The sequence below is a fragment of the Taudactylus pleione genome, unplaced genomic scaffold, assembly GCF_031769625.1.
Source record: "Taudactylus pleione unplaced genomic scaffold, aTauple2 ptg000290l, whole genome shotgun sequence".
NCBI lineage: Eukaryota > Metazoa > Chordata > Amphibia > Anura > Myobatrachidae > Taudactylus > Taudactylus pleione.
The window spans coordinates 12,245,341-12,269,180 of NW_028284692.1; the positions used below are offsets into that span (position 1 = coordinate 12,245,341).

Consider the following 23,840-nt stretch of genomic DNA (forward strand, 5'->3'; position numbering starts at 1 on the left):
ACAAGTTAGAGAAAATAATTTAGTGGGGACATGGGTTAATTCATGGCAGGCAGAACAGTAGTGGAGACTTTTCTAGTTTCATGGCAACACAGAGATAATCTGTAATATAATATCACATCCAACACAAAAACATGAACATCAGAGTCTTGTTTAAAAGTTATAATGTAGAAAACATGACCCAATAATGCTTTCAGTTAGATGTAGGCAAGGGTTTGTTAATCTAGACTGTTAAATGCATTTTAAAAATACTTTGAGCCCAAATTCATTTAATACTTAGTTGTGCTTTATGACTGTGCTTATTTGGTTTACTGGAATTTGTGAATTGTTATATCAGAACTATAGATAGAGAGTGAAACATGAATCACACAAAAACAAAATTATGATTAGATTTGATGGTCTGACAAATCACTGCTATGTAAAACAGGGGAAAAAATTGAAAGCTAGTATATAGTTTTAAACACAAAATAATAGTTTACGTGGAAGTAATTACCAAAAATAAAACAAACAATAACATTTCTCTGTGGAACAGTATTATTCCATAGAGTGCTAGGTTCAATTTTCTACCCAAACTGTGCTGGGGAAGAATGCAGACTATCCACACGCTGTTTTTTTGTAAATCTAGTGATGTTGACAAAAGACAGAAACTTCCAAGTTCTTGCAAAGTTCTACATATTTATTTATTACTAGAAATTTAAGATCATTTTGTGACAAAGATTTCACATTATGTGCATTTCTTCATTCACCGTCTGGCTCAGTTGCTCCTTCATTCTTCACTCTTTGAGATCTTGGTGACTTCTCGTGTTTTAGCCCGAAGTTTATTGACCTGAGACTCTGCGATATCGGCCCGCTCTTCAGCTTCCTCCAACTCATGCTGGACTTTGCGATACTTGGTCAGGTTGACATTTGTTTGCTCCTCCTATGTTTTTGAACAAAAACAAAAGTAATATATGTCTAGGTTTCATGACATTATCTAAGCTGCCCCTCTGATCTATCATACAAGGATCTAAAGGTTGTTAGTTTTAATATAAAATTATATATGATCAGAGAACATATTAAATTATAAATGAAACAAAACAGAACATGAGCAATAGCTTCCAAACTATTATACAATTTTAACTAATATTAAAAATATTAAAAGTTACCACAGATAATGAGCATATAAAATCATGAAATTGCAGATTGTTATAAAGGAATAATGAAATAAGTAGTCACTGGAAATAAGTGATGGCAACACTAAGAAGTAGAGATGAGCGGTATAGTTTTTGAGAACAGCGAACACTCCCAAATTTAGGGGTTGCGGGTCGAACCAAGTCCCAGTTCAGAATTACTTTGGAGTTCCGAGAAGAACAGACTACCGACTCAGGTCTTTTCGCAATTCGGAAATCGTATTTTAAAAATCGGATCCAGCATGTTTTGGATTGCATTCAAGTCCCTTCCCTCTGATTTCAGGTGGTCAAAATTGACTGGAAAGGACAACTATTGATGCTAATAATACTATAGGAACAAAAACAGGTCCAAGTTACATGATTTTAGCTGTTTTTAGAAGTTTTTAATGAGAACCAAAACCGAATCTGAACCAAAACACCTGTGGTTTTGGTAAAACCAAAACCTTTTGAGGGTGGTTTTGGCAAAACACAGGGATCCACGCACATCTCTACTAAGAAGTTTATAAAGATATGTTTTATAGATGTTACTGTATATGAACTATAATCATATGAAAGTAATGCTGAAACTGGTTATTTTATTCAACATGATCATAGTGATCATGTTGCCATTTCCAATATGTTTTGTTATATGTGCTACAATGTGTTTAATTGCAAAAGACTACTTACAATCTCCTCAGCCTGCCTCTTGTAGGCCTTCACTTTCAGTTGGAGTTTGTCTACAAGGTCTTGGAGTCTGAAGATATTCTTCTTGTCTTCTTCAGACTATAGATATAATTGATAGACAGAGTCAATGTCATTCACAGTGTATGAATGATTGCAATTGCAAGGGTCTCTGTAAATGCTTTAGGGATTTTAATTAACATTTATAAGAAGACAATATGGCTCATTTATTAACTTTGCATTTAGGTACAAAATTGGCAATAAGCCACAGCAACTAATCAATCAGATACTAGACAGATAAAAGATACATGCTTCATCCAATGTTAGTCAATATATTACTATAGAGAGTGCTCAAAAAAGCTATAATAAGGATGATAGAATTATAATGCAAATCACCAGTAATGCAAGTTTATTATCTATTAAGGGGGAAAAAAATAGAAAATTATGTAATGATTACCTAAAATTGTGACAAGAGGTACAGACCTGATATGTGAGCTCCTTTACACGTCTCTCATATTTACGGACACCCTTAATGGCTTCTGAGCTGCGTTTCTGCTCTGTCTCCATTTCATTTTCAAGTTCCCTCACCTAAATGAAATAAAGGTAAAAATTATATAAAGTTGATGCTTAAGTTGGTTTTGTATGCACAACTTGAGTCAGTTCTTACTACACACCCTGGCCTCCAATTTCTGGATTTGTTTCTTTCCACCCTTAAGGGCCAATTGTTCAGCTTCATCAAGACGAAGCTGAAGATCCTTCACAGTCTGATCAAGGTTCTTCTTCATCCTCTCAAGATGTGCACTGGTGTCTTGCTCTTTCTTTAGCTCTTCAGCCATCATAGCAGCCTAGAAGTTCAAATGACAGGTATTTTAAGAAAGTTCATGTATCAAATTTAATATTTTGAAAGGTGGTGCTGGTCAACCAAAATATTAATGAAAACATTCATAAGTTGTAGATCATTATAGATAAATTAGGACTATGGGCTTTATTTGTAAAAAATATAAAGACCTTTTTAGCAGGAGAAAATACTGTTTGCTATTAAAAGGAGCTGAAGCAGCAAAGAAACTGTGAACTCCACTGTTTTTCTTTGCGCTCTTCAAGAGTACCTGCACTATAGCGAACAATGGGCCCCGGCACTTCCACAATTTAAAACTAAACATAGCGTTATGTTTACTAGTACTGGAGAAGAGCAGGATAAAGTCTTTATGTTCTCTCCTACAGTGAATTGTTCCCCCTGGCTCCCTGGGCTCCTGACACATGCGCTGTTATCATTCTTTGGAACCAGTTCTATGCATGTGCCAAAAGGTGCATGCACAGTGGGCAACACCCAGACAATGCTAGGTCTATCCCAGTAGTCAAAAATATAAATAATGCATCATTTATTAAGTAAAATGCGGTGGTTGTTTTTTATATGATTTTTCACTTTTTATTTTAAGTAGACCCATATGTCTATCACCAAATTAGGCAAAGCGCCTCTGACCACAAGCTGGATAAGGCCTTATATAAAAAGAAAATTCTGTCACTTACGTCAGTGATTGCCTTCTTAGCTTTTTCTTCTGCATTGCGAGCTTCTTGTATGGCTTCCTCCACCTCTGTCTGCAGCTGAGAAATGTCGTTCTCTAGCTTCTTCTTAGTGTTAATCAAGCTTGTGTTCTGTATTGAAATTATGGATTGGTACAAAGTTAACAAACATTCTTAATTTGAGACCTGTTCCAGCCATACATAAGATTAGGTTTATTTTTGTACTGCATTTGTTGGAGTTTTGTTGTGATAATTACCTGTGAGTGTAAGAGTTGGACACGCTCATTTACATCCAGAAGTTCTTGCTCTGCTACCTTCCTGCTCCTGTCTGTTTGTTCTAGAGCTGCCCTGATTTCTTCTATTTCAGACTGCATGAGGTTTGCTCTGCGCTCAAATATAGCCACCTGTTCTTTCAAATCTTCTTGTGTTCTGAGGGAGTCATCTAGGTGTATTTGAACATCCTGTGGGATGTAAACATATAGGAATATGAAATATGGAGACTGGTGATCCCACTAACATCTTACCCCCATCTAAAGACAGTTGTCTACCTTAAGCAAACCCTGGACATTTCTCAGCTGCTTTTGAGACTCTGCGGCCTGGCGGTTTGCATGGCTTAACTGAATCTCCATTTCATTAAGATCTCCCTCCATTTTCTTCTTCAACCTCAGAGCATCATTCCTGCTCCTGATTTCTGCATCCAATGTGCTCTGCATGGACTCAACCACCCTGATATGGTTCCTCTTCAGCTGGTCGATTTCTTCATCTTTCTCTGCAATCTTTCTGTCAATTTCTGATTTCACTTGGTTGAGCTCCAGCTGAATTCTGAGAATCTTTCCTTCCTCATGTTCAAGAGATGCCTATAGAGTAGGGGGAAACCGGGACAAAGTATGGAATATGTTTGATGTTCATTTCCTTCTTGTTTTATGTAACACTGAGATGCTGATTTTTCTTTACCAGGATTGAAATCATACAGCTTATTCTTTTTAACAAATGATTCTATTATATAGTAGTGCACAAAACAAAAAGCCACATACATCTTATAGTCAAAGAAAATGTTCAATTAAAATTCATCAGCCATGAACATACTGTTAACTAAATAAATACCTCAGCTTCTTCAAGTGCTGTCTGAATTTCAATCCTTTCTTGCTCAAGCTGCTTTTTGGCCTTTTCCACTTCATGTAGGGTCTTTGTGCTTTCTGATACCTGCTCAGTAAGGTCGGAAATCTCCTCTGGAGAAAATAAAATAGATGATTTATATTACTGGTAGCAGTTATGTTCATGGTATGTAAACAACGGAAACACTAAAAATTACGCATAAGGCAAGTTTGCACCATCTATTTTTAACATCTGAATATTTAATGGCAGATCATGTGGTTACATTTCCACCCTGTACATAGTGTACACCAATCCAGAGCTTTCCAACTATCGAGAACATTTTAGTTTGTTTACTTGTGGTAAGAGTAGAATATACTGACGCTCACAGTGACCACTGATTTGATGCTTTGGGCAAAGTCACCATGTTTTTTTAGGTGGTCACCTATAGATCACTGGAGCAATGTGTATAAAAATGGTACAGGGTTTATTGCAGGGAACTGTGGCTAAATATTAAAGGCTCCATTTATCAAAGATACCAAATACTAGTGGCATATTTCATTTAGTATCACTGTGATACTTCAGAATATAGCACTGTGTATAAACATCACTTACCTGTCCATCAAGGTCCCGCGGTGTCCAATCCACGGTAGTGTCTCCTGCTTAGTCGCCAGCAGCTTAATGCTGCCTGTGGTAGGTTGCTGAATAATGCTAATCAACAATGACTTTCTGTGCATGTGCCAGTGGGGACTCTGCTAAGCTAGGAAGAGTTAGCTGAAGCGAGAAGGGCTTTTGCTGGGTTCTCCATGCTGGCAATGAGAACCATATCGCTGACATCATCTATAGATTGCATTAGTTTACTGCTGTTTGCTAAATACTGAATGAATGGGATAATTCCTTTAGCTAAAGGGGTTATAACTTGTTGTTAACCACTTAACTGGCGTGGTCGCATGAGATACGACTGAAGTCAGCTGTGCTTCAGCTGACACGGTCGCATACCATTCCACTGCATCCTCTGGCTTTTAAAGTCCTCTGATTTCCTAGGCCCCAGGCAGTAATGACCCTTCTCCCTGCCTGCTCCCCTCTCTCACACCTTGCTCTTACTGATTCCCTCTCTCTATCACCCCCTACAATAGTTAGCCTGCCTCCCTCTGTCTGCCCCTCTCTCTAGTCCCTCTCTCACACCCTCCCCTCTCTCTAATTCCCTCTTACCTGCGCTGCTGGAGCAGAGCCACCGGGATCCTCGGGTCTTCTTCACTGCAGTTTATCAGGCGCCGCTACGAGCCAATGAGAAGCTGCCATTTGGCAGCTTCTCATTGGCTGGCGGCTGCGAGCCCTGCGATTGGCTGGCGGCCGCGAGTCCCGCGATTGGCTGGCGGCTGCGAGTCTCGTGATTGGCTGGCAGCCGCACAGTGCATGGTGCTTACAGTGCAGCCGGGACCAGGTACTTTGTCCCGGCTACATGTCAGCGCCTCCGCTGCCGCGATTGAGATGTGTCCCCTGTGGGACACATCTCTACACATTGCTGCCACTGTTTCAGCGCTGGGATCCCATACTGGATCCCAGCGCTGGTGCATTCTCTAAAATGAAGTGGGGCCGGGAAGTGGCGGTATGTCATACCGCCGTATACCGCCCCACTTCGACCACTGGTTAACTATATAATGTAACCATATCACCTGATTGTCCGGTAGTATGTACACACTGTACGATCTGAGGGGAATCGTTAACGAGATTGACAGATCTTCCTGCATATACAAAAGATCTGAAGGTGCGACACACTTGACGATTTGAATGATTTATTGTTCTGATGCATCGGAATAGGCCAAATAGTTCAAAATATCGTCTAGTGTGTACGTGCCTTTAGAGCAGCATTTGTAACCATAGAGTAGTTTTGTATGCATTAGACATTTAAGTGGTGATTGGTTGCTGTGGTTCAGTGAACATTTTGCACCTAACTTTTTGAGGCCTTCTGATTAGTGTAGCTGTAGTTAGCATGGAATCATGTGACTATGGTGAGCAGTTTGTGTAGTTTTTGCTATTAGAATGGAAGCACATAAAGCTGCAGTCCTGCGTGTTGCTGTACTAAGTATTAGGAATCAGTTCCCCCCTGTAAATGAACAGGGAGAAGGAATCATATAGTTGGCACGACTCCTAAGAACAGAGCAGAGCAGCCATTAGCTATTATTAGTTCATGTAATATTGAGTTTTCTTGTTTGACAACTGAACTGTCATTCAGAGGTTCAGTGCTGAATATTGGCATATATACTTTATGAAACTAAACAATTGCTGCACTGTCATAAATTACTATTTATTAAAGCTATTATTAAGGGAGAGAGCAATTTGCAATTCAGAGGAGGCATCTGGCTTCTATACTTATGGTAACCTGTATTTACATTATAGACATTTCTGCCATGAATCATTCCCATGAGTATTTTTATAAACTGATATAAATTAGCCAAACTGGTGACACTAGTTAATCTAACACAAATGGGACTTAAATTGGACTCTTGTCTGCCTTCTATCTTGTTCAAAGAATACAAATAATCATACAATAGAAAATGTAATAGTTCAAACAATTCTACAGTAGACAAAATAATAAAACTATTCTTAAAAGGAAGAATAAAACTGAGGATGAATTATTATGGGTGAAAACACTGGCCCATTGATCAAAAGAAAGTTATTACGTTGTAGATTTTTGTTCTCCCGCTTGATGGTTTCCAAGTGGTCCATGGATTCTTCATAAGCATTCTTCATCTTGAACAGCTCAGTGCTCATGGAGCGGGACTCCTTCAGGGAAGCCTCCAGCTCAGCTTGTGACTCCTCAAACTTCTGCTTCCACTCTGCCAGAATCTATAGCACACAATGAAAATGAATAGTTTAATAGCAGTCTAAGCACAAAATCACAAAAACAGCAACACAACTAGTCCAGAATAAATGCAGAGTCTCTAAATATAGAAACCGATTAATTATAAACATCTCTATGGGTTTACGGTCTCACCTTGTCAAAGTTCTTCTGCTTCTTGTCCAGAGCAGCACATGCACTGTTTGACCGTTCCACATCAACCATGAGATCCTCAACTTCATTCTGCAGCCTCTGTTTGGTCTTCTCAAGGGAAGAACACTTAGAATTCACAGCCTCGATCTGTTCCTCAGCCTCTTGTAGTCTCTGGGCCAGCTTCTTCCTGGTTTTAAAGAGATATATATATATACATACATATGTAATCTATGCAATTTTGAAATCACCCTCACTTTAAAAACACAATTTTAAACTGGTCAAACATATTATATACACACTGTCCGGCACTCCACATAAAACAAATATATACTTAGCTGGTTGCCTCCACAGGGATAAACAGGATATGGTAAGGGTGCTGCACTCCAAGCAAAAAAATCAAGACTCTCAGATGGCAGGTACTGTATAGTCAACGTTTCAATGCCTTTTTAATAAAGTGGAATTTTCATCAGGATGCTGTGAGTAGAAAATGTGTGTACGAATGTGTGTACGACCGGCCAGAACGCAGCTCATTTTCCACCGATTCCTTGCCACTTCGAAAGCGTGCAAACCAATCGTACACATTTTCTACTCACAGCATCCTGCCCGTACACGTTCACCAACATTTTGTGCATCTCCGTTGCTGATTTACCTAATTTGAAGCAGAACTTAATGTTGTGTCGTTGCTCCATTGCTGTTCGACACACACTGCTCGGGACACTCTGTTTAATGAATGCAATGGCAGTTGGCGGTGGCGGCTTCCTGAAAACCCCGTCTGGGGGCAGGTACAGACATGTCCATGCATGTCAGCACGCATGAGCGACCTTGTTGCATACAGATATATCAGAGCATTCACCGAACTCTTTAGACAGACTTGTGTATATATATAGATATATATATATATATATATACCGTATATATATATATATATATATATATATATACATATATAAATCATAAGGATTTTGAAGGTTACAGTATTAGGGTCAGAGATGACCAGAAGATCCTTATACTTTGTTTAAAGCATACATGCCAACATTTATTTCACTCCCTGATGGTCTTTCTCGGTGGGGGGGGGGTCACGGTGGAAAAGGGGGCGTGGCCCAGTGGCGCCACGTATTTGGGGGCGGAGCATGGGGGCGTGGCATCGCAATCGCGTCATCACGGCTCTGCCCCCCTCTTCACAATGTTAGTAATGGCGTCACAGGCCCCTCCGCTGCCGGGATTTTTACAGTAAGTGCAGTGGGGGGGCGAATGGGTTGCTGTTGCCCGGGAGGCTTGCCTGTCTTTCCGGGGGGCCGGGAGCAGCACCCGATTTTCGGGAGGCTCCCGGCCGAATTGAGAGGGTAGGCAAGTATGGTTTAAAGCAGTGCATTTTCTGTGATGGTCTCAGGGTACACATTACCAGCAGCTTTTAGTTTTGGCCTATTTTCTTTTATTATAACTAGTTCCAGAAACAGGAAGAAATCAGTGAAATAATTTCAGAAATCATTAAAATCAGCATCTGCACACTTATCCAGAATGTGGAAGCTACTATATATTATGTATCAACCTGTAACTTTAGTTGAGTAACTCTACCTTTTTTTCTGAGTATTGTCACTCTTTTTCATATAAATAAAAGTATTGCTTTATTGTACCTAATGGTTTATTTGCATTCCAACCTTTAAGAAGGCAATGCGAATCTGGAGATGTAGGGTTGTTTGAATAATGGTAGCCTACCATCACACATTTTTCTATGCATCTCTATGGAGTGCAATGTAAAAGGTGACTGCGTGGTACAGTGGTTAGTATTGCCACTAACTGAAATGCCCCTTCATTGTCAACTAAGATCTTCTTGATGTGTTTAGTAATTTTCCCACTAATGGCTGCAGACACTGTAAAAAATAAAAATCTACAGTATATGTATAATATATATCCCCAGATAAAGAGATTTATTATGGCAAACCTATACAGTATATATATAGCTGATGTACCTGGTTTCACCAGGGTAGACCTTAGATATTTTAATTTCCTTTATAGCATCTTAACGTAACTTATGTGATTAGTTTATGTTATGCCTCTGATGTAAAGGAGCATGGCGACTCCAATGGTGGAGCTGCAGCGCAGTCCAAAGATCAAACAGGGGAGCCACACCAACTGTCACTCCATATGCTGCCAAACATCACTGGCAGTTGGTGTGGCTCCTCTATTGAATATTAGCAAAGCCACACCTCTTAAGCCACCACTCGACCCAGACAATGTAAATGTTAACGTGCCGCTATACCGCTTCCCGCTTCGCCTCTTTACCGAGGCGAAGCAGGAAGCACTACCGATGAGATGTAAGAACATCTCATCAGTCGGAGAGAGGGAGCGTTAACTCCCCCCTCCGGCGCTACCCGCAAGAGACCACAGCGCATCAGCCTAGTGCTGATGCGCTGTGTCTCTGTCCCGGCCGGCTCCACTGAGCATGTGCGGGATCTCGCAAGTATCGCGTGATCCCCGCGCGCAGCCTGGAGCCGGCAGCAGCCGCAGCAGGGACAGCGCTGTCCCTGTGTGGGGATAGGCTAGTGCCAGGCTGTAGCTGTCGATAACGACAGCTACAGCCGGCCGAATGGTCATGCGATATTACCGTTCGTACATGGCCCTGCTGCTCGGCGCTGCTAGCGGTGATAATGACAGGGGCGGGGAGAAGCGGTATCAGCGCACATAACGTGCGCTGATACCACTCCTGGGCCTCATACATCTACCCCAATGAGCTTACAGTCCCACAACATTTGGGACATGTTGCTTTGCCACCCAATCACCTCGGTCAAGAGGAAACATTTTACCACTTTTCACCCTCTTAAGGGGTCAAATTTTAAAAACTCCCTGCCTAGTGGGTGTTTACATCATTGAAGCAATATACACCTCAATTCTCATGTTTCTAGGTCAAGGGGTTTGGGCAGGGCAATGAGTCAGTCAAGCAGAACATTGCACAGTCGGGGGAAACATTTTAGCCCTTTTCACCCCCTTAACAGACAAATGTTGAAAAATCCCTGTTTAGTGGACACCTACAGTATGTCATAGAAGGCATATACTCCCCAAATTAAATGTTTCTAGGTCTAGGGTTTGGGCTGGGCGTTCAGGAGTCAGTCAGTGATATACAGTATATATACCGACACACACACTGTATATACACTTATGCTGCATATGTCTCTAGCTATCTATATATATATATATGGTAACAGAAACTTGGGCTTGTAAATAATATAACACATACTTGGCTTCTTCCAGCTCCTCAGTGCGCTGGATGGCATCTGTCTCGTATTTTGTTCTCCACTGGGCTACCTCACCATTGGCCTTGGACAGTGCCCGCTGAAGCTCAGCTTTAGCTTCCTGCTCCTCTTCATATTGCTCCCTCAGTAGGTCGCAGTCATGGCGGGCAGACTGCAAGCTGTGTGCGAGGGCATTCTTGGCCTAACAAATAAAGAATTTTTATTATTTTGATTTCACACATATTACAATTAACACAAATAACAGTAATTGACCCTTTGAGCAACAGAGGGTTAATTTGTGCCTTAACATATACTATATGTACAATTCTGATTATTTTCTAATAAACTGCTTGATTTGTCATTTGCAGTGAATTTCAAATTATGGATCTCCTTCAGCTGAGTGGCTTTACAACTGGAGCAGATTTCACTTTCAACTATAAATATCTCAACCTGTAGGTATATTAAATATTACACACCTTAACTTCCTCCTCCAGATGCCTCTTCAGCTCTTCAATTTGCTGAGTGAAAGCCTGTTTGCCTCTGGAAAGCTGAGAGATAAGGGCGTCCCGTTCTTCCAGTTGCCGGGAGTATTCACCTGTTCAAAATATTTATTGGTTGCTCACACAAAGTGAATAACAAAGGATATATAACATTTAATTACTGTAAAAAAACTATCCAGTTGGTGAACTAGACTTTCCCAGCTAGAATTTTGAGATCTGTTGTTATAAATAACCTTTTATAAATAAAAATACAAAAAAAACCTCAGAAATAGTGGCATTTGGGAAGAGCTACTATCACATTATACTTACCATTTTCAGTTTGCAGACGAGCTCTTTGAGCACTGATGTCATTAATCTGTCTTTGATGTTCTTCCTCTTTACTCTTAAGTTCACTCAGCTGATCTTCTAGGGTGCGGCATATTTTCTCAAAGTTGGCCTGTATGTGACATAAAGCACCCAATAAGTCTGTAACACAATTCAATCGCATTTGTTGCAATAATAGTGCTGTATGGCTCTATTTTTAACTGTATTCAAGCTCTAAATGCAAAAATGGTTTCTGCATTTTTAAGAAACTCCTTGGTTATAGCTTCCAACATGTTTCCTAATTAAGAAGAATCATGGTAGTACATGTACTGGCACATCCAATCCGATTGGATCCCTCTCACAGAAGAATGCATAAAGAAGCCCATAAGCTTCTATTGGGCAATTCCAATAGAAGCTTAGATGGCGTTGCACACCGAGTACAAGCTCCAGAAAGTAACTGATTCCGATACTTGGTACATATGCGAAATGCGCCCACAACTCCAAAAACAGCATTTTTCTGATGTTTGTCTGCATTTTCCCTTTAGTACAACCTACCCTTTAACTGAAATAGGAATTATACACTGCACAACTACCAATCACTGTCCTTGTGCTCAGACATCTTTCACCATGTACCATCAATCCCACCTCGTCCTCCTATTAAATTTAGCTGCCAATCCAGGAAGTGCAAACATACGGTATGGTGAACCAATGGGTGACCTAAAATAAATGGAAGGTTAGTACAGAATGTTGCCTAAAGCAACCAAATGTAAACGTTATGGTTGCCTGCTGGAGGTAATGTGCCACTCCTACTACTATTAGTAGCTATGAACCCACCAAGATAAATCACTATTGGTATTGGGGGGACACTATGAAAAGAGACTGTCAGTAGAGGCTGTCATAAAGTGGACAAATACTATAAAAGATAACATAACAATCTTTACACCAACTTTTTTTGCCTCTGCGAAAAAAAAAAGTCTAACATTTTTTAAACACTGCGAATGTCACCACTACAGAATCTCTGACACACCTTTGCTTTGGAAACTGACTCCAAGTTGCTGGCAAGGTCATCAATTTCCATCTTACATTCACTTTTTTCTTTCTCCAGTTTCTGTTTGACCCGCTGAAGGCTTTCAATTTGTTCTCCAAGCTCAGCAGTGCTGTCTGCATGCTTCTTTCGGAGAGCGGCAGCAGTGGCTTCATGTTGTAAGGTGGCCTCTTCCAGGTCACGCCGCATTTTCTGAAATTCAGCCTCACGCTTTTTGTTCATCTCAATCTGAGCAGAGGTTGCTCCACCAGCTTCTTCTAGGCGCTCACTGATCTCTTCAAGTTCCCTGGAGAGATCTGAACGCTGCTTCTCTGCCTTGGCACGAGCTGCACGTTCTGCCTCAATTTCCTCTTCAAGCTCCTCAATCCGAGCCTTGGATTTAACAATATGGCCAATGAGAAAAAAAAATGTTTCATATTAACTGTGCACAACTAATACTATTGAAGTGAATTATACCTGCAGCTCTTTAATTTTCTTTTGTAACTGAGCGCCAAGTATTTGTTCATCCTCAATTCTGCTCAGAAATTGGCTAACTTCAAAATCTTTCCTTCAGAAACATTAGGCATGTGTTAGTTATTTGGAAAGTAGCAAAATACACATAATACTTTTAGGTGTCCATAACGTAAAAGCATTGAATAACAACAGGGATGAATCTATACAATAAGTAACTAACATTCAAAACTGTTTGAGATTGCAGTAAACATTTCTTAGAGTTTAAAAAGAACAATAACAGCTGAACATCCTCAATTTGTATATTTGAAGAAACAAAAAAGCCAAAAACATTTGTAACTCGGACCTACTTTATATACAGTACATATTATTGCAACATTTCTACATCGCCACCATAGAAAATCTAGTATAGTATTGCTGAATTTTACATACTGTATCTATTATAAAAATAATTTCAGAGGCTGCTGAATGATACACAGCTTGCTGGCAATTTTCACTGGCAGCAAAGTAGAGTCTTGTCGCTCTTATAAACCTGTCAGTGAAAACTTTTCCATGTGTTGCCCAATATAACATTTAGGATGTGTCTTCTTTGTGTATGCCTGTACATATACCTACTTTTTAAGTCTCTCTTCCATCTGTTGCTTGTCATTTTCTATATCCATGATGGTCTCCTGGGCTAATTTGAGATCACCCTCAAGTTTCCTCTTAGATCTTTCAAGGTCCATGCGTAGTTTCTTTTCTTGCTCCAGAGATCCCTCAAGCTACAAGCAATATTGGTGAATGTTAATAATCTCACTATAATCTCACTATAGAGCATTAAGTGAATGATTTTAAGTAACATTAATCTACTCACATCATCAACTTGCTGTTCGAGCTTGGTCTTGGCTTTGGTCAGTGTGTTAACTTTGTCTTCTTCGGCCTGAAGGTCATCTAGAGTTTGCTGATGAGCTTCTTGAAGAGCTTTCTTCTCTTTTGTAAGTTTAGCAATGTTCTCATCCAAAACAGCCATCTCCTCTGTGAGGTTTTTAACCTTTTTCAGAAAAGAAACATGAATCATTTTATTGGTCCTTGTAATTGGTGTGTTTTTACTCTACTTAAACAATAATGGTATAAGAGTACTTTAGCTGTTAAAAATATTCTATGTCCATAAACCGTTGAAACTTGTTGAGCTATAATTAAAGTGTCCACCATGTTTTAAGTTACATGTTCTTTCTTCTACAATGTATAAAACTTACTACTCAAATGGGATATGTGTTATTATTAAAAAATAAAAAATAAATGTCATGCCTTATTTTCTGTGGCATGTTTCTCCTTCTCAACCTTGGCCAAAGTCAACTCAAGGTCATCAATATCTTTTTTCAACTCTGAACACTCATCCTCTAGTTTCCTCTTCTTGGCGGTCAGCTCAGCATTTGATTCTTCCTCATCCTCCAGCCTCTCGTTCAGCTCCTTGATCTTTGCCTCCAACTGGATTTTGGTTTTGATCAACTGATCACATCTCTCCTCTGCATCTGTTAAGCTTTCAGATTCCTTGGTGGAAGTGAATAAAAAATGTGTTGGTACGTAAGTGTTTATATTAGGAATGGTAAAAACATAATTACTGTAAACAACATAAGTAAATTATACAGAAAGTATATTAAATTATGCAACTTTGTCAGAAGAAGAAGTGGGAACTCCTTTGGTTTGGCCATTTCATGCATGTGGTCACAAAATCACCAATGCATATTATAATATCTGAATGTATAAGACTCCACAGTCTCATTGAACAGATGCCTATACAAAAAAAATATGATATAACAGATTTCAGAATGCTTATAAATATATGGCTTGCAAATATATCTTTGTAAGACTAATCCCAGGTCCCTTACCTTGTGACATTCATTATGTCTTTTCTAGTCTCTCTTTCCATTATGCACATGGTAAATGGTAAGGGTATGGGATGCCGGTGCTCAAGATTACGGCGCTCAGAATCTCGACGCTGACATCCCGACTGAGTAGGATACAGACACTTGTCGGTAGGTATCCTAACCCTACCCCTACACCTAACCTTTCCTCCCCAGAGCCTAAACCTAACCTCCCCCCCACTGCCTAAATCTAAACCTTCCCCCTATTATTTAACCCTAACCCTTCCCTTAGTGCCTAACCCTAACTCCTAACCCTCCTCCTAAACCCACTACTTACCATTGGGATGCCGGTGGTCAGGATTCTAGCAACGGGATTATGACAGGTATCGGGATTCTGGCACCGGCATTCTGTGCATCGGCATCCCGTGTGCTGGGATTATGACTACATTATGACTACATCTCACTGAAACAAATATGAAGGTAAGACTCACAGACTGGACTAGGAGATGCAGATCATTTTTTTCTTGGACAATTTTAACCATTTTCTCCTCCAGCTCCTTCTTTTTTGCCTCTGACTTAGCCAGAGCCTCCTTTGTCTTTGCAAACTCTTCCTTCATGTTCTGCATTTCTTTTTCTGACTCGGCGCTCTTCAGTAGAGGTTTGATCTTGAAGTAGAGTTTCATCCATGGCCAATGTTTGACGTTCATGAATGCACGAATGTTATATTGGATACTATATATCGCTTCTCTATAAAGGAAGACAAGTGGATTGGTTGTCATGATCATTTTCAAAACCATAATGAGACTTACAATTAGTTTCCCTAAATATTCTTATACTATAAACAAGATATAAATTTTAGAGCTGGTGCAGAATTAAATGCAAGTTGGCTGTAATTGCTTACACATTGCGTGCACAGAACTAAATACAGTATGTATGTTCCACTGTATGAAGAGATTTACACTTCTCTGCAACAGGACCACCCCTATCAGTATACTTGGTTTTCTAGCCATTATCACACCTACACCACCTCTCTACCTGATGTATAAGATCCTTCTAAAAACAGGCATAATTATATCATGTATATGTAATTATACTGTATGTACACAAATGTAATTATATGTACCCACAACTCTATATAAACCGCTGTTCCATTGACACTGCCACTGTGAACTTTGCCTTATGTGCAAATGGCCTGTTACCACCCAGTTATGCCCTGCAGCTATAAGTGGAGATGTGACTGAGTTACGCACGGCTTGTGTACGATCATATCACATGTGCAGCACAAAAACACATAACTGACTTGCATTCAATTCTGCATCAGCCCCTATATGTTTGTTATTGACTACTCTTATTATTAATTGAAAAATACTGGGATAATCTATCGTTTGAAAAACACTGAATGAGATATCACTACTCCACAAAATACAGTATATATGGCTGCCCATTAATACCTCCTTTCCATCATCTTCTTGAATTCCACCCTCATAAGGAATCCCCTGCACATAGCTTGTGTACGAGTGATGATCTGTGCTAGACGGTCATCTCGCATCTCTTCCAGTGTCCCCAACAGACCAGCTTTAAAGAACACCTTAAAATATTGTAGATATAACATTGTTATTAATGACTAGAACAAAGTTATTTATTTGATTACAGTATAAAATATACATATTTGGAGCCACATATATGCACCTTTGTGTGTCCAAATCTGTACTGTGTGTGGTCAATGTCGATAGATCCAAGAAGCTTTTCTGAAGCCTTTTTGCTGTCAATAAATTGGCCTTCTGGGATAGCGCTGGCATTTAAGATTTTGTATCTGGAAAAGCAAATACAAATGTCTGATTATTGAGTTATGTTTGTATTTGCAGAATAACAGTATCTCATAAATAGCAGTTTAGAAAAAAATAAAACATTTTATTTAATTAAAACATATTAGAATTCAGAGGTGAAGCTCGTATACTGATAGATAGAGTACTGTATATCATATTTGTATCTGAGGCACCTCCCAAATGTAGTAAAAGGTTATTGCTTAAGTCTGAATAGCAAGGCCCTTTATATCACAAACCATACTACTAGTATAGCAATCTTCATTTTTCAAACCTTTTAAAATATTACATTCACAATTTTAGTTTCATTCAAAGCCATGCTCACATTACAGTTTGTGAATTTGCAGCTATGATAATGCAGCTAGTATATGCACTAACTATGCTCTATATAATAGATACAACTTCTGTGTTCTCTGTGCCACAATATTTGCTGCAAATTAGTTGCATTTCTACACTTCTTTTATAAAGATCTCCAAAATCTATATTTCTGCACCAGTCCTTGCACCAATCTTTGCACCAGTCCTTGCACCAATCTTTGCACCAGTCCTTGCACGATATATCTGTTTTACTTTTCTTTTTTTTTTTTTTTCCAACATATATTTATTAAGGTATATTAGAATGAAAATACACAAAAAAGAAGCAAGGCATTGCAGACCTCATAACAAATACAGAGTTATAACTTATAGAGTAAGTTAAAAAAAACATATCATCTAGAAGTGTTTCACAATCAGTGTATATAAATATACCAAAATTGTCCAAACTTCTATATATTTAACTAATCGTTACTATAATATAGAGATTTAGAAATTTATAATTATCTCTATTGGATAAAGGCCCTCATTCAGAGCCACTCGCTAGCGGCAGTACGCTCGTTCCGAGCGATGTTCGCACATCTGCGCATGCGTACGGTTTTTAGTACACATGCGCGAACCAGTCAGTGCGGCCGAAAATCGTTGGTACGCAATATAGCGAGGGCCTGCTATTTTGAGTGACAGAATGAGGCGTATGTGGGTGGTAACAGGGGAAGGTGCTTGAAAACGGGGAGTGGAGATCCGAACGCAGGCGTGCTTAAAGGTCAAAACGGGCGTTTTAAGGGAGTGCATAATTAATACAGCAGCGTCATTGACCACGTCACTTGGTTTTTTTTAACTCAGAACTGCTCGCAAAATAGCGGTTGAAAACACCAACCACAGAATAGCGAGCAGTTCATACACTGTACGATGTACTCGATTAATCTAATAAATAGCGGACATGACGTATGGTGCGTGCGGCCAGGGGGCGTTTTTATCAAATAAACGAGCGTATGTTTTGCTCGCTTGTTCAGACTTAGAGGTGGGAACAGACTGCAATTTGCGAACGGATCATTTGAATAGCCACCCCTTGTTTTTGAACGAACGACCACAAATAGCGAACGGCTCTGAATCAGGCCCAATGTTGAAATAAAAATAAAAATGTAACAATTTCAATCTTAACCTGTGCTCATCTACACCCAAGGTCGTCGATCCATCCATGGGATAAAAAGAAAAAAAATAACATGACAGATAGAGAGAGAGAGGGTGGAAAATACAGGTGCTTGGCTGTGATATAGAGAAACAAACAATTTAGGTGGTGATAGGAGTTTGTTTATCCAATAATTGGTAAGAGTACCACGAAGTGAATTGAAAGCACTGTTGTATTGCCAGTTTAGTTGAAGAGGGTAATGTTTGAATATATTTGCCCCAGCACTGAAAAAGCGCAGGGGTTAGAGTTTCCTTATCTAACGATGCCTCCAGCCAATCCATATTAAACAAAATGAGTAGTCTAGAAGTGGCCATACAAACAGTTGGCGGTGAGTTATGAATCCACTGTTGTAGTATGGCCTTCCGACCCACTGCGGATAGATTACTATAAGTTTTTTATCAGATTTGGGAATCTCGGGTTGGTCAGCTAGATGGCCAAATAGACCCCATGACGCAGTACATCTAAAAGGTATGCCTAGCACCTCAGACCCATAATGATGTAACTCACTCCAAAACTTCCTTATGTGTCGGCATTCCCAGAGGCAATGCATGATATCTGCGTCTGTAGATATCTACATATCTACAGATATCTGCATTCCCAGAGGCAATGCATGATATCTGCATTTGGTGCATCTCGACTCATCCGATATACCCATCAAATGGCGTTTTTTGGGCGACAAATATGCCCTATGTAGTAGTTTATATGCCATCTCTTGGTAGGAGCTGGCAGGAATGAGCTTTAAGTTAGTTTGAAAAGTCTCCAAAATTAAATTTGGGGACATAGAGGGGATCTGGGAGGACCATTTACCTAATTCAAAAGTTCGGTTTCTGGATCTATTTCTGTGCGTATACGTGTATATATTGTTGAGCTGGAATATGTAGTGGTGCGTGTGAGAGAGTCTAGGGGGTTTACATAATCCTGTTCATCCAATTGGGGAAGGATAGAACGTAGATAATGGATAGCTTGGTAATAATAGAATTTGTGTTGGGGTCTAAGTCCATATTTTTCCATGGCTTCATTGAAGGTGAGGGGGAGGTGTGAGTCGTTTAAGAGTGTTCGTAAATTTAAGATTCCAGAAGAGCACCAGGCGGAAAAGGGCAATGATATCTCACCTTTCTGAAAGTCTAGATTGGCAATAAACGGTAGTGCTAGGGAGTGGAATTGTTGGAGTTTGAGTAGTTTTCTAGAGGATTGCCATGCCTGAATGGTAGATATGAGGAGAGGGTTATTAAGATTAAGTGACTGCAATCTCGACATCCGCATATGTAGTAAATAACTAAGAGATAGAGGAGCGCATAACTGAGACTCCAACTCAACATCTGTGTATATATTGTTTTCAGTGATCCAATCTATAGCGAAGCGTAGAAGACAGGCTAAATTATACTGTCTAATATTCGGTAAGTTTACACCCCCCCTTGGTATGGTTTGAGACAGTTTCTTTTGGCTAATTCTAGGCCTTTTATTATTCCAGATAAATTTAGAGACAGTGGCGTTGAGTAAAGATAGATCTGATTTTGTAAGTAGAAGAGGAGTCATCTGCAGGATATATAGCAGTTTTGGGAAACAAGCCATTTTAAATAAATTACAGCATCCTAACAGGTTAACAGGTAGATTTTGCCACAGACTAAGTTCGGTTTTCATTTTGCGAATAATTGGATCAATATTTAGGGTATATAAATGGGCTAGATGAGATGGAAGTGCCACCCCTAAATAAGTAAGGTGGTTGTTTGCCCACTGAAAAGGAAATGTATTACTCCATCCCCTCTCCACCTGTCTGAATATGGCCAAAGCTTCTGATTTTTCAAAATTAATGGAAAAGCCTGCAAAGGAGGAGAACCGATTTATTGCCCCAATTAAAAGGGGGATGGATTGTCTGGGGTTGGATGTAAATATGAGGAGGTCATCTGCAAATGCTGTGACACGTATCTCTCGTTCACCAGTTTTAATGCCAGCAAATCCAGGCAACTGTATAATATACTGAATAAAGAGTTCCAAGGCCAGGTTAAAGAGGAGGGGCGAGAGAGGGCACCCCTGTTTTACTTTTCTATATACCAGAACATCTGATGTACCTCTGCTTGAAGTCACCATATTGGATTCTGCTGGGGAAACCTTTTCTGCAAATCCTGATTCCCTCTAGCACACCATTGCACCTCAACTGATGCAATACCAGATCATGTTCCATTGCACCTTTAAGAAAGCATATTACAGTATTTTAGAATACATTTCTAAGGGCCTACTTATCCAGTTTTGCAAATGTTACCATAAACTATTGTACGGTATAATTTCTTATCAGTACATAAAATGTAGCCTATAGAAAGCTATGGGGACTGCTTTTGCAAACTAAAACAGAATGGGCGGGATATACTAAGCATCGAATCCGCGATGCTGTACATCCCACCTCTTATCGAGTACATACCAGGGTTGATTATCGCGGTATGTACTTAGGAATGCGATTAAAATCGCAAAGGACAGCTCTCTATATAAGAGCTGCCCTTTGCGATAGCCTCAGCTGGAGGGACTTCCTGGTTAAACACCCAGAAGTCCCTCTAGTGTCATTCTGCGCATGCGCAGAAGGATGTGCGTGAGCTGGGAGGGATCCGAATGGGATTATATATAGCCAATTACTAAAAAAAATTAGCAAAATGGTCATTTTCACTCAGAGGATTGAATGTAAAACTATTTCAATAAATAGGACTGTTAGCAGGGCCGGACTGGCCAGCTGGCACTTCTGGCAAATGCCTGAAGGGACGGTTGCCTGATTGGCCATTCCGGTTTGAAACGCTGACTGAGCAGCTCCGTCTCCCGGCACACTGCTCAGCAGGGATACTGAAAGAGGGGGGCGTGCAGTAAGGCCATGCCCCTGTATGGCCAAACCACACCCCCGTGACACGGCCACGTCCATCCAATGATGCCACACCCCTTTTTTATGAGCGCACTCTTACAACACGCGCACAGGGACTTTTGCCAGGGCTGTCTTGCAGCCCAAGTCTGTCTCTGGCTCCTAGTAAACTTGTATGTGGCTGAGTCTCTTACCTGGAGTTTTGGTCTCATTGGGAATAAGGCACCGTACAAAGTGAGGATGCGTTGTCCTAAGATTGGACATCAGTTTGTTTAAATTTTCCTGAAACAAATGAGAGCTAAGCATCACTGTTTAGCAAGTATAAGCATGGTCTTTTGAGCTGACTGATCCAACAAGGCAATTCAATTGTCGGCGATTTGCACAAACGCGGAAGAGGAACAGCACAGATTTTCTTGAACATCTCTATGGGAAAATCTGTAATGCTTATGGGGAAATGGTCCAAATACCTACTCATAGACATAGCTTTTAATTGAATTGCCTCCATAGAAACAGTTTCTCCATTACTTTGTGGCCAGTGCTAATTGTATTGCCCCATAGTGACCATGTAATGCTTAGTATTAAGCTGGTAGACAGCTGGAGATGCGATGTAGCTTACATTATACCATGGGGTGTAGTAGGTATTACCGCTGGACGCAGGGCCGGCGGTTCAAATACCGACAGCGGCAGCCCGGCAAGGGTGAAAATCCTGATCATCCCTAAGGTAAGTATCGCTAACCTAATTCCCCCCCTAACCCTAACCCTCCCTTAGGGGTGCCTAACCATAACCTCCCCCCCAAGTGTCTAACCCTAATCCCCCCTCTAAGTGCCTAAACCTAACCCCCCCTTCCCCGCAGCCTAAACCTAACCCTCCCGGGGGGGTGCCTAACCCTAAGTCCCCCCGGGAGCCCTAAACCTAACTCTCCCCCCCTCCCCGCGGCTGTCCACGCCCGGTGCCTGGTTTACCTTCGTTCAGTATGCCGGGCGTCGGTCTTCCGGCATCTGGGTAAGGACAGGCGTCGAGTTTTCGATGCCTGTCATTAGTACCACGCCGGGATTAAAAAGTCTGAAGCTGGCGGTTGGCATTTAGACCGTCGGCTTCCAAACTACATCCCATACCATGTAATAGTGCATTTTACAGTGCTGACTTACCCGGAAAAGGGCAGATACTGTCTGGAAAGAGGAACCCTTCTTTTTGCCACCTTTCTTTCCACCAGAAGCATCTGAAGTATAAATATACATGTTCTATTCTTCTTATTATTATTTATGCTATATCAAATACAGTTTGTTGCATTTAATGGAGACTAGGAAATCTTTCACTTGTTGATCTTAAGGCTTACTTTCCTGTATCACATGTAGTCTGTTAAAATGATGAGAAATGGTTTGCATATGTCTAAAAGGCTGTACTTACATTTCCGCTGCTTAAGAGTTACCGTAGGTTAGGCAGAGTTTTGTAAGTTGGGGGAGGGTGAGGGTTAGGGGGTATAGTATGGTTTGGGTTGTGGGAAAGGAACAGGTGATGTGTGTTCTCCCACAGTATGGTTTGGTATAAGAGTATGGTGATTTATGCAACAATATCTTATGTTTTAAATATTTATGTATTATATGGAATTTTTATTAGGTATAGTTGCAATTCCCGCTTTAATAAAACAAAGACTAGTCGTTCATTCTGTAATTTTTTTGTCATTGATTTCTAGGGGTATATTTATCACAATTCACATTTGAAATGCGTTCCTGGTGTGAGAATTTTGCCCCAACTCGCAATTTGCTAACCTTAAATATACTGCCAGAATGTATCATAATTGAAGTGCCAGACAGAGTTTGTCTGTACCTCTCATGAAGAACACCGCTCTGCGCACCCATAGTCGGCCACATCACAATTGCAAAAGCCTTCAAATAGATGTGTGCCGATCTTACTTCAGTCATACACAGCAGCTCATACCATATGATAATGAGATACACAGGGCTTAAAGTGGTCCTGGAGAGGTGGTCGAACTCATTTCTCCTGCCACCTACTACCCTGCCACGCTAATCTGACAGGCCAAAATAAGTGTGAAAATTGTTCTTTACACACACACACTGTTGTGTATAGGAAACGGTAAAGTGATTGGCTGGGGGCCGCCTAGGCCTCCAGAAGCTTTTGGGGCTATGACAGTGTGAAATACATTTTATATGCTTTTCTTAGCACTCCTGCCATCAGCTGAAACTACAATTTTAGATCACTTAAAAAGAAAAAAAAAGTTCTATATCATCAGTGTTATTTTTCTGCCGTGCATCTGAGTTTTTTATGGGGTCCCCACAAACTAGTCTGTCACTTGGATGTCCAACGGTTTTAGCAACCACTATGTATTGCCCTCGCTTGATTCTTTCCTTACCTACTGTATATGCTGGTTTCTCTGACGAAATTGAGCCTCCCTAGGGAAACAGTGAGTGGCTCTCTGTCTGTGGGACTTCTGTGCAGGGACTTGGTGGAGGTAGAACTAGTTCCACCTACCATTAAAGGTGATGGAACTCAGTTCCACCCCGTTCCTGCCCACTTTAACCCCTGGAGATACATTATATAAATATTGTATATAGGATGATACATTCATTGAAGTATGTGTAGAATGAAATAAAAAAATATGATGCTTATAATCAAACATTAATGTTTAATTGGGCAGCACAGATGGTGTAATGGTTAGCATTACTGCCTCACAGCACTGAGGTCATGGGTTCGATTCCCACCATGGCCCTACCTGTGCGGAGTTTGTATATTCTCCCTGTGCTTACGTGGGTTTCCTCCGGGTACTCCGTTTCCTCCCACATGCTAAAAATATACTTGTAGGTTAATTGGCTCCCAACAAAAATTAACCTTAGTGTGTATGTATGTGTGTGC

General features: G+C 40.4%; 1 protein-coding gene across 1 annotated transcript in view; it reads right to left on the reverse strand.

Moving 5' to 3' along the window:
• Positions 1-731: 731 nt before the first annotated feature.
• LOC148511906 (myosin-4) overlaps positions 732-23,840 on the reverse strand; it is a 43,584-nt gene continuing 20,475 nt past the window's right edge. The window contains exons 16-39 of the mRNA XM_088482674.1: positions 22,118-22,188; positions 21,163-21,250; positions 20,199-20,316; positions 16,496-16,619; positions 16,258-16,394; positions 15,298-15,553; positions 14,250-14,492; positions 13,816-13,992; positions 13,578-13,723; positions 12,969-13,059; positions 12,495-12,884; positions 11,474-11,600; positions 11,141-11,259; positions 10,670-10,866; positions 7,438-7,621; positions 7,124-7,289; positions 4,452-4,576; positions 3,896-4,204; positions 3,605-3,808; positions 3,354-3,479; positions 2,501-2,671; positions 2,310-2,414; positions 1,833-1,928; positions 732-916 (exon numbers count right to left, since the gene is read on the reverse strand). Of these exons, the coding sequence (XP_088338800.1) occupies positions 764-916; positions 1,833-1,928; positions 2,310-2,414; positions 2,501-2,671; positions 3,354-3,479; positions 3,605-3,808; positions 3,896-4,204; positions 4,452-4,576; positions 7,124-7,289; positions 7,438-7,621; positions 10,670-10,866; positions 11,141-11,259; positions 11,474-11,600; positions 12,495-12,884; positions 12,969-13,059; positions 13,578-13,723; positions 13,816-13,992; positions 14,250-14,492; positions 15,298-15,553; positions 16,258-16,394; positions 16,496-16,619; positions 20,199-20,316; positions 21,163-21,250; positions 22,118-22,188 (3,923 nt within the window). The 3' untranslated portion in view covers positions 732-763. The remainder of the gene's footprint in view (positions 917-1,832; positions 1,929-2,309; positions 2,415-2,500; positions 2,672-3,353; positions 3,480-3,604; positions 3,809-3,895; positions 4,205-4,451; positions 4,577-7,123; positions 7,290-7,437; positions 7,622-10,669; positions 10,867-11,140; positions 11,260-11,473; positions 11,601-12,494; positions 12,885-12,968; positions 13,060-13,577; positions 13,724-13,815; positions 13,993-14,249; positions 14,493-15,297; positions 15,554-16,257; positions 16,395-16,495; positions 16,620-20,198; positions 20,317-21,162; positions 21,251-22,117; positions 22,189-23,840) is intronic.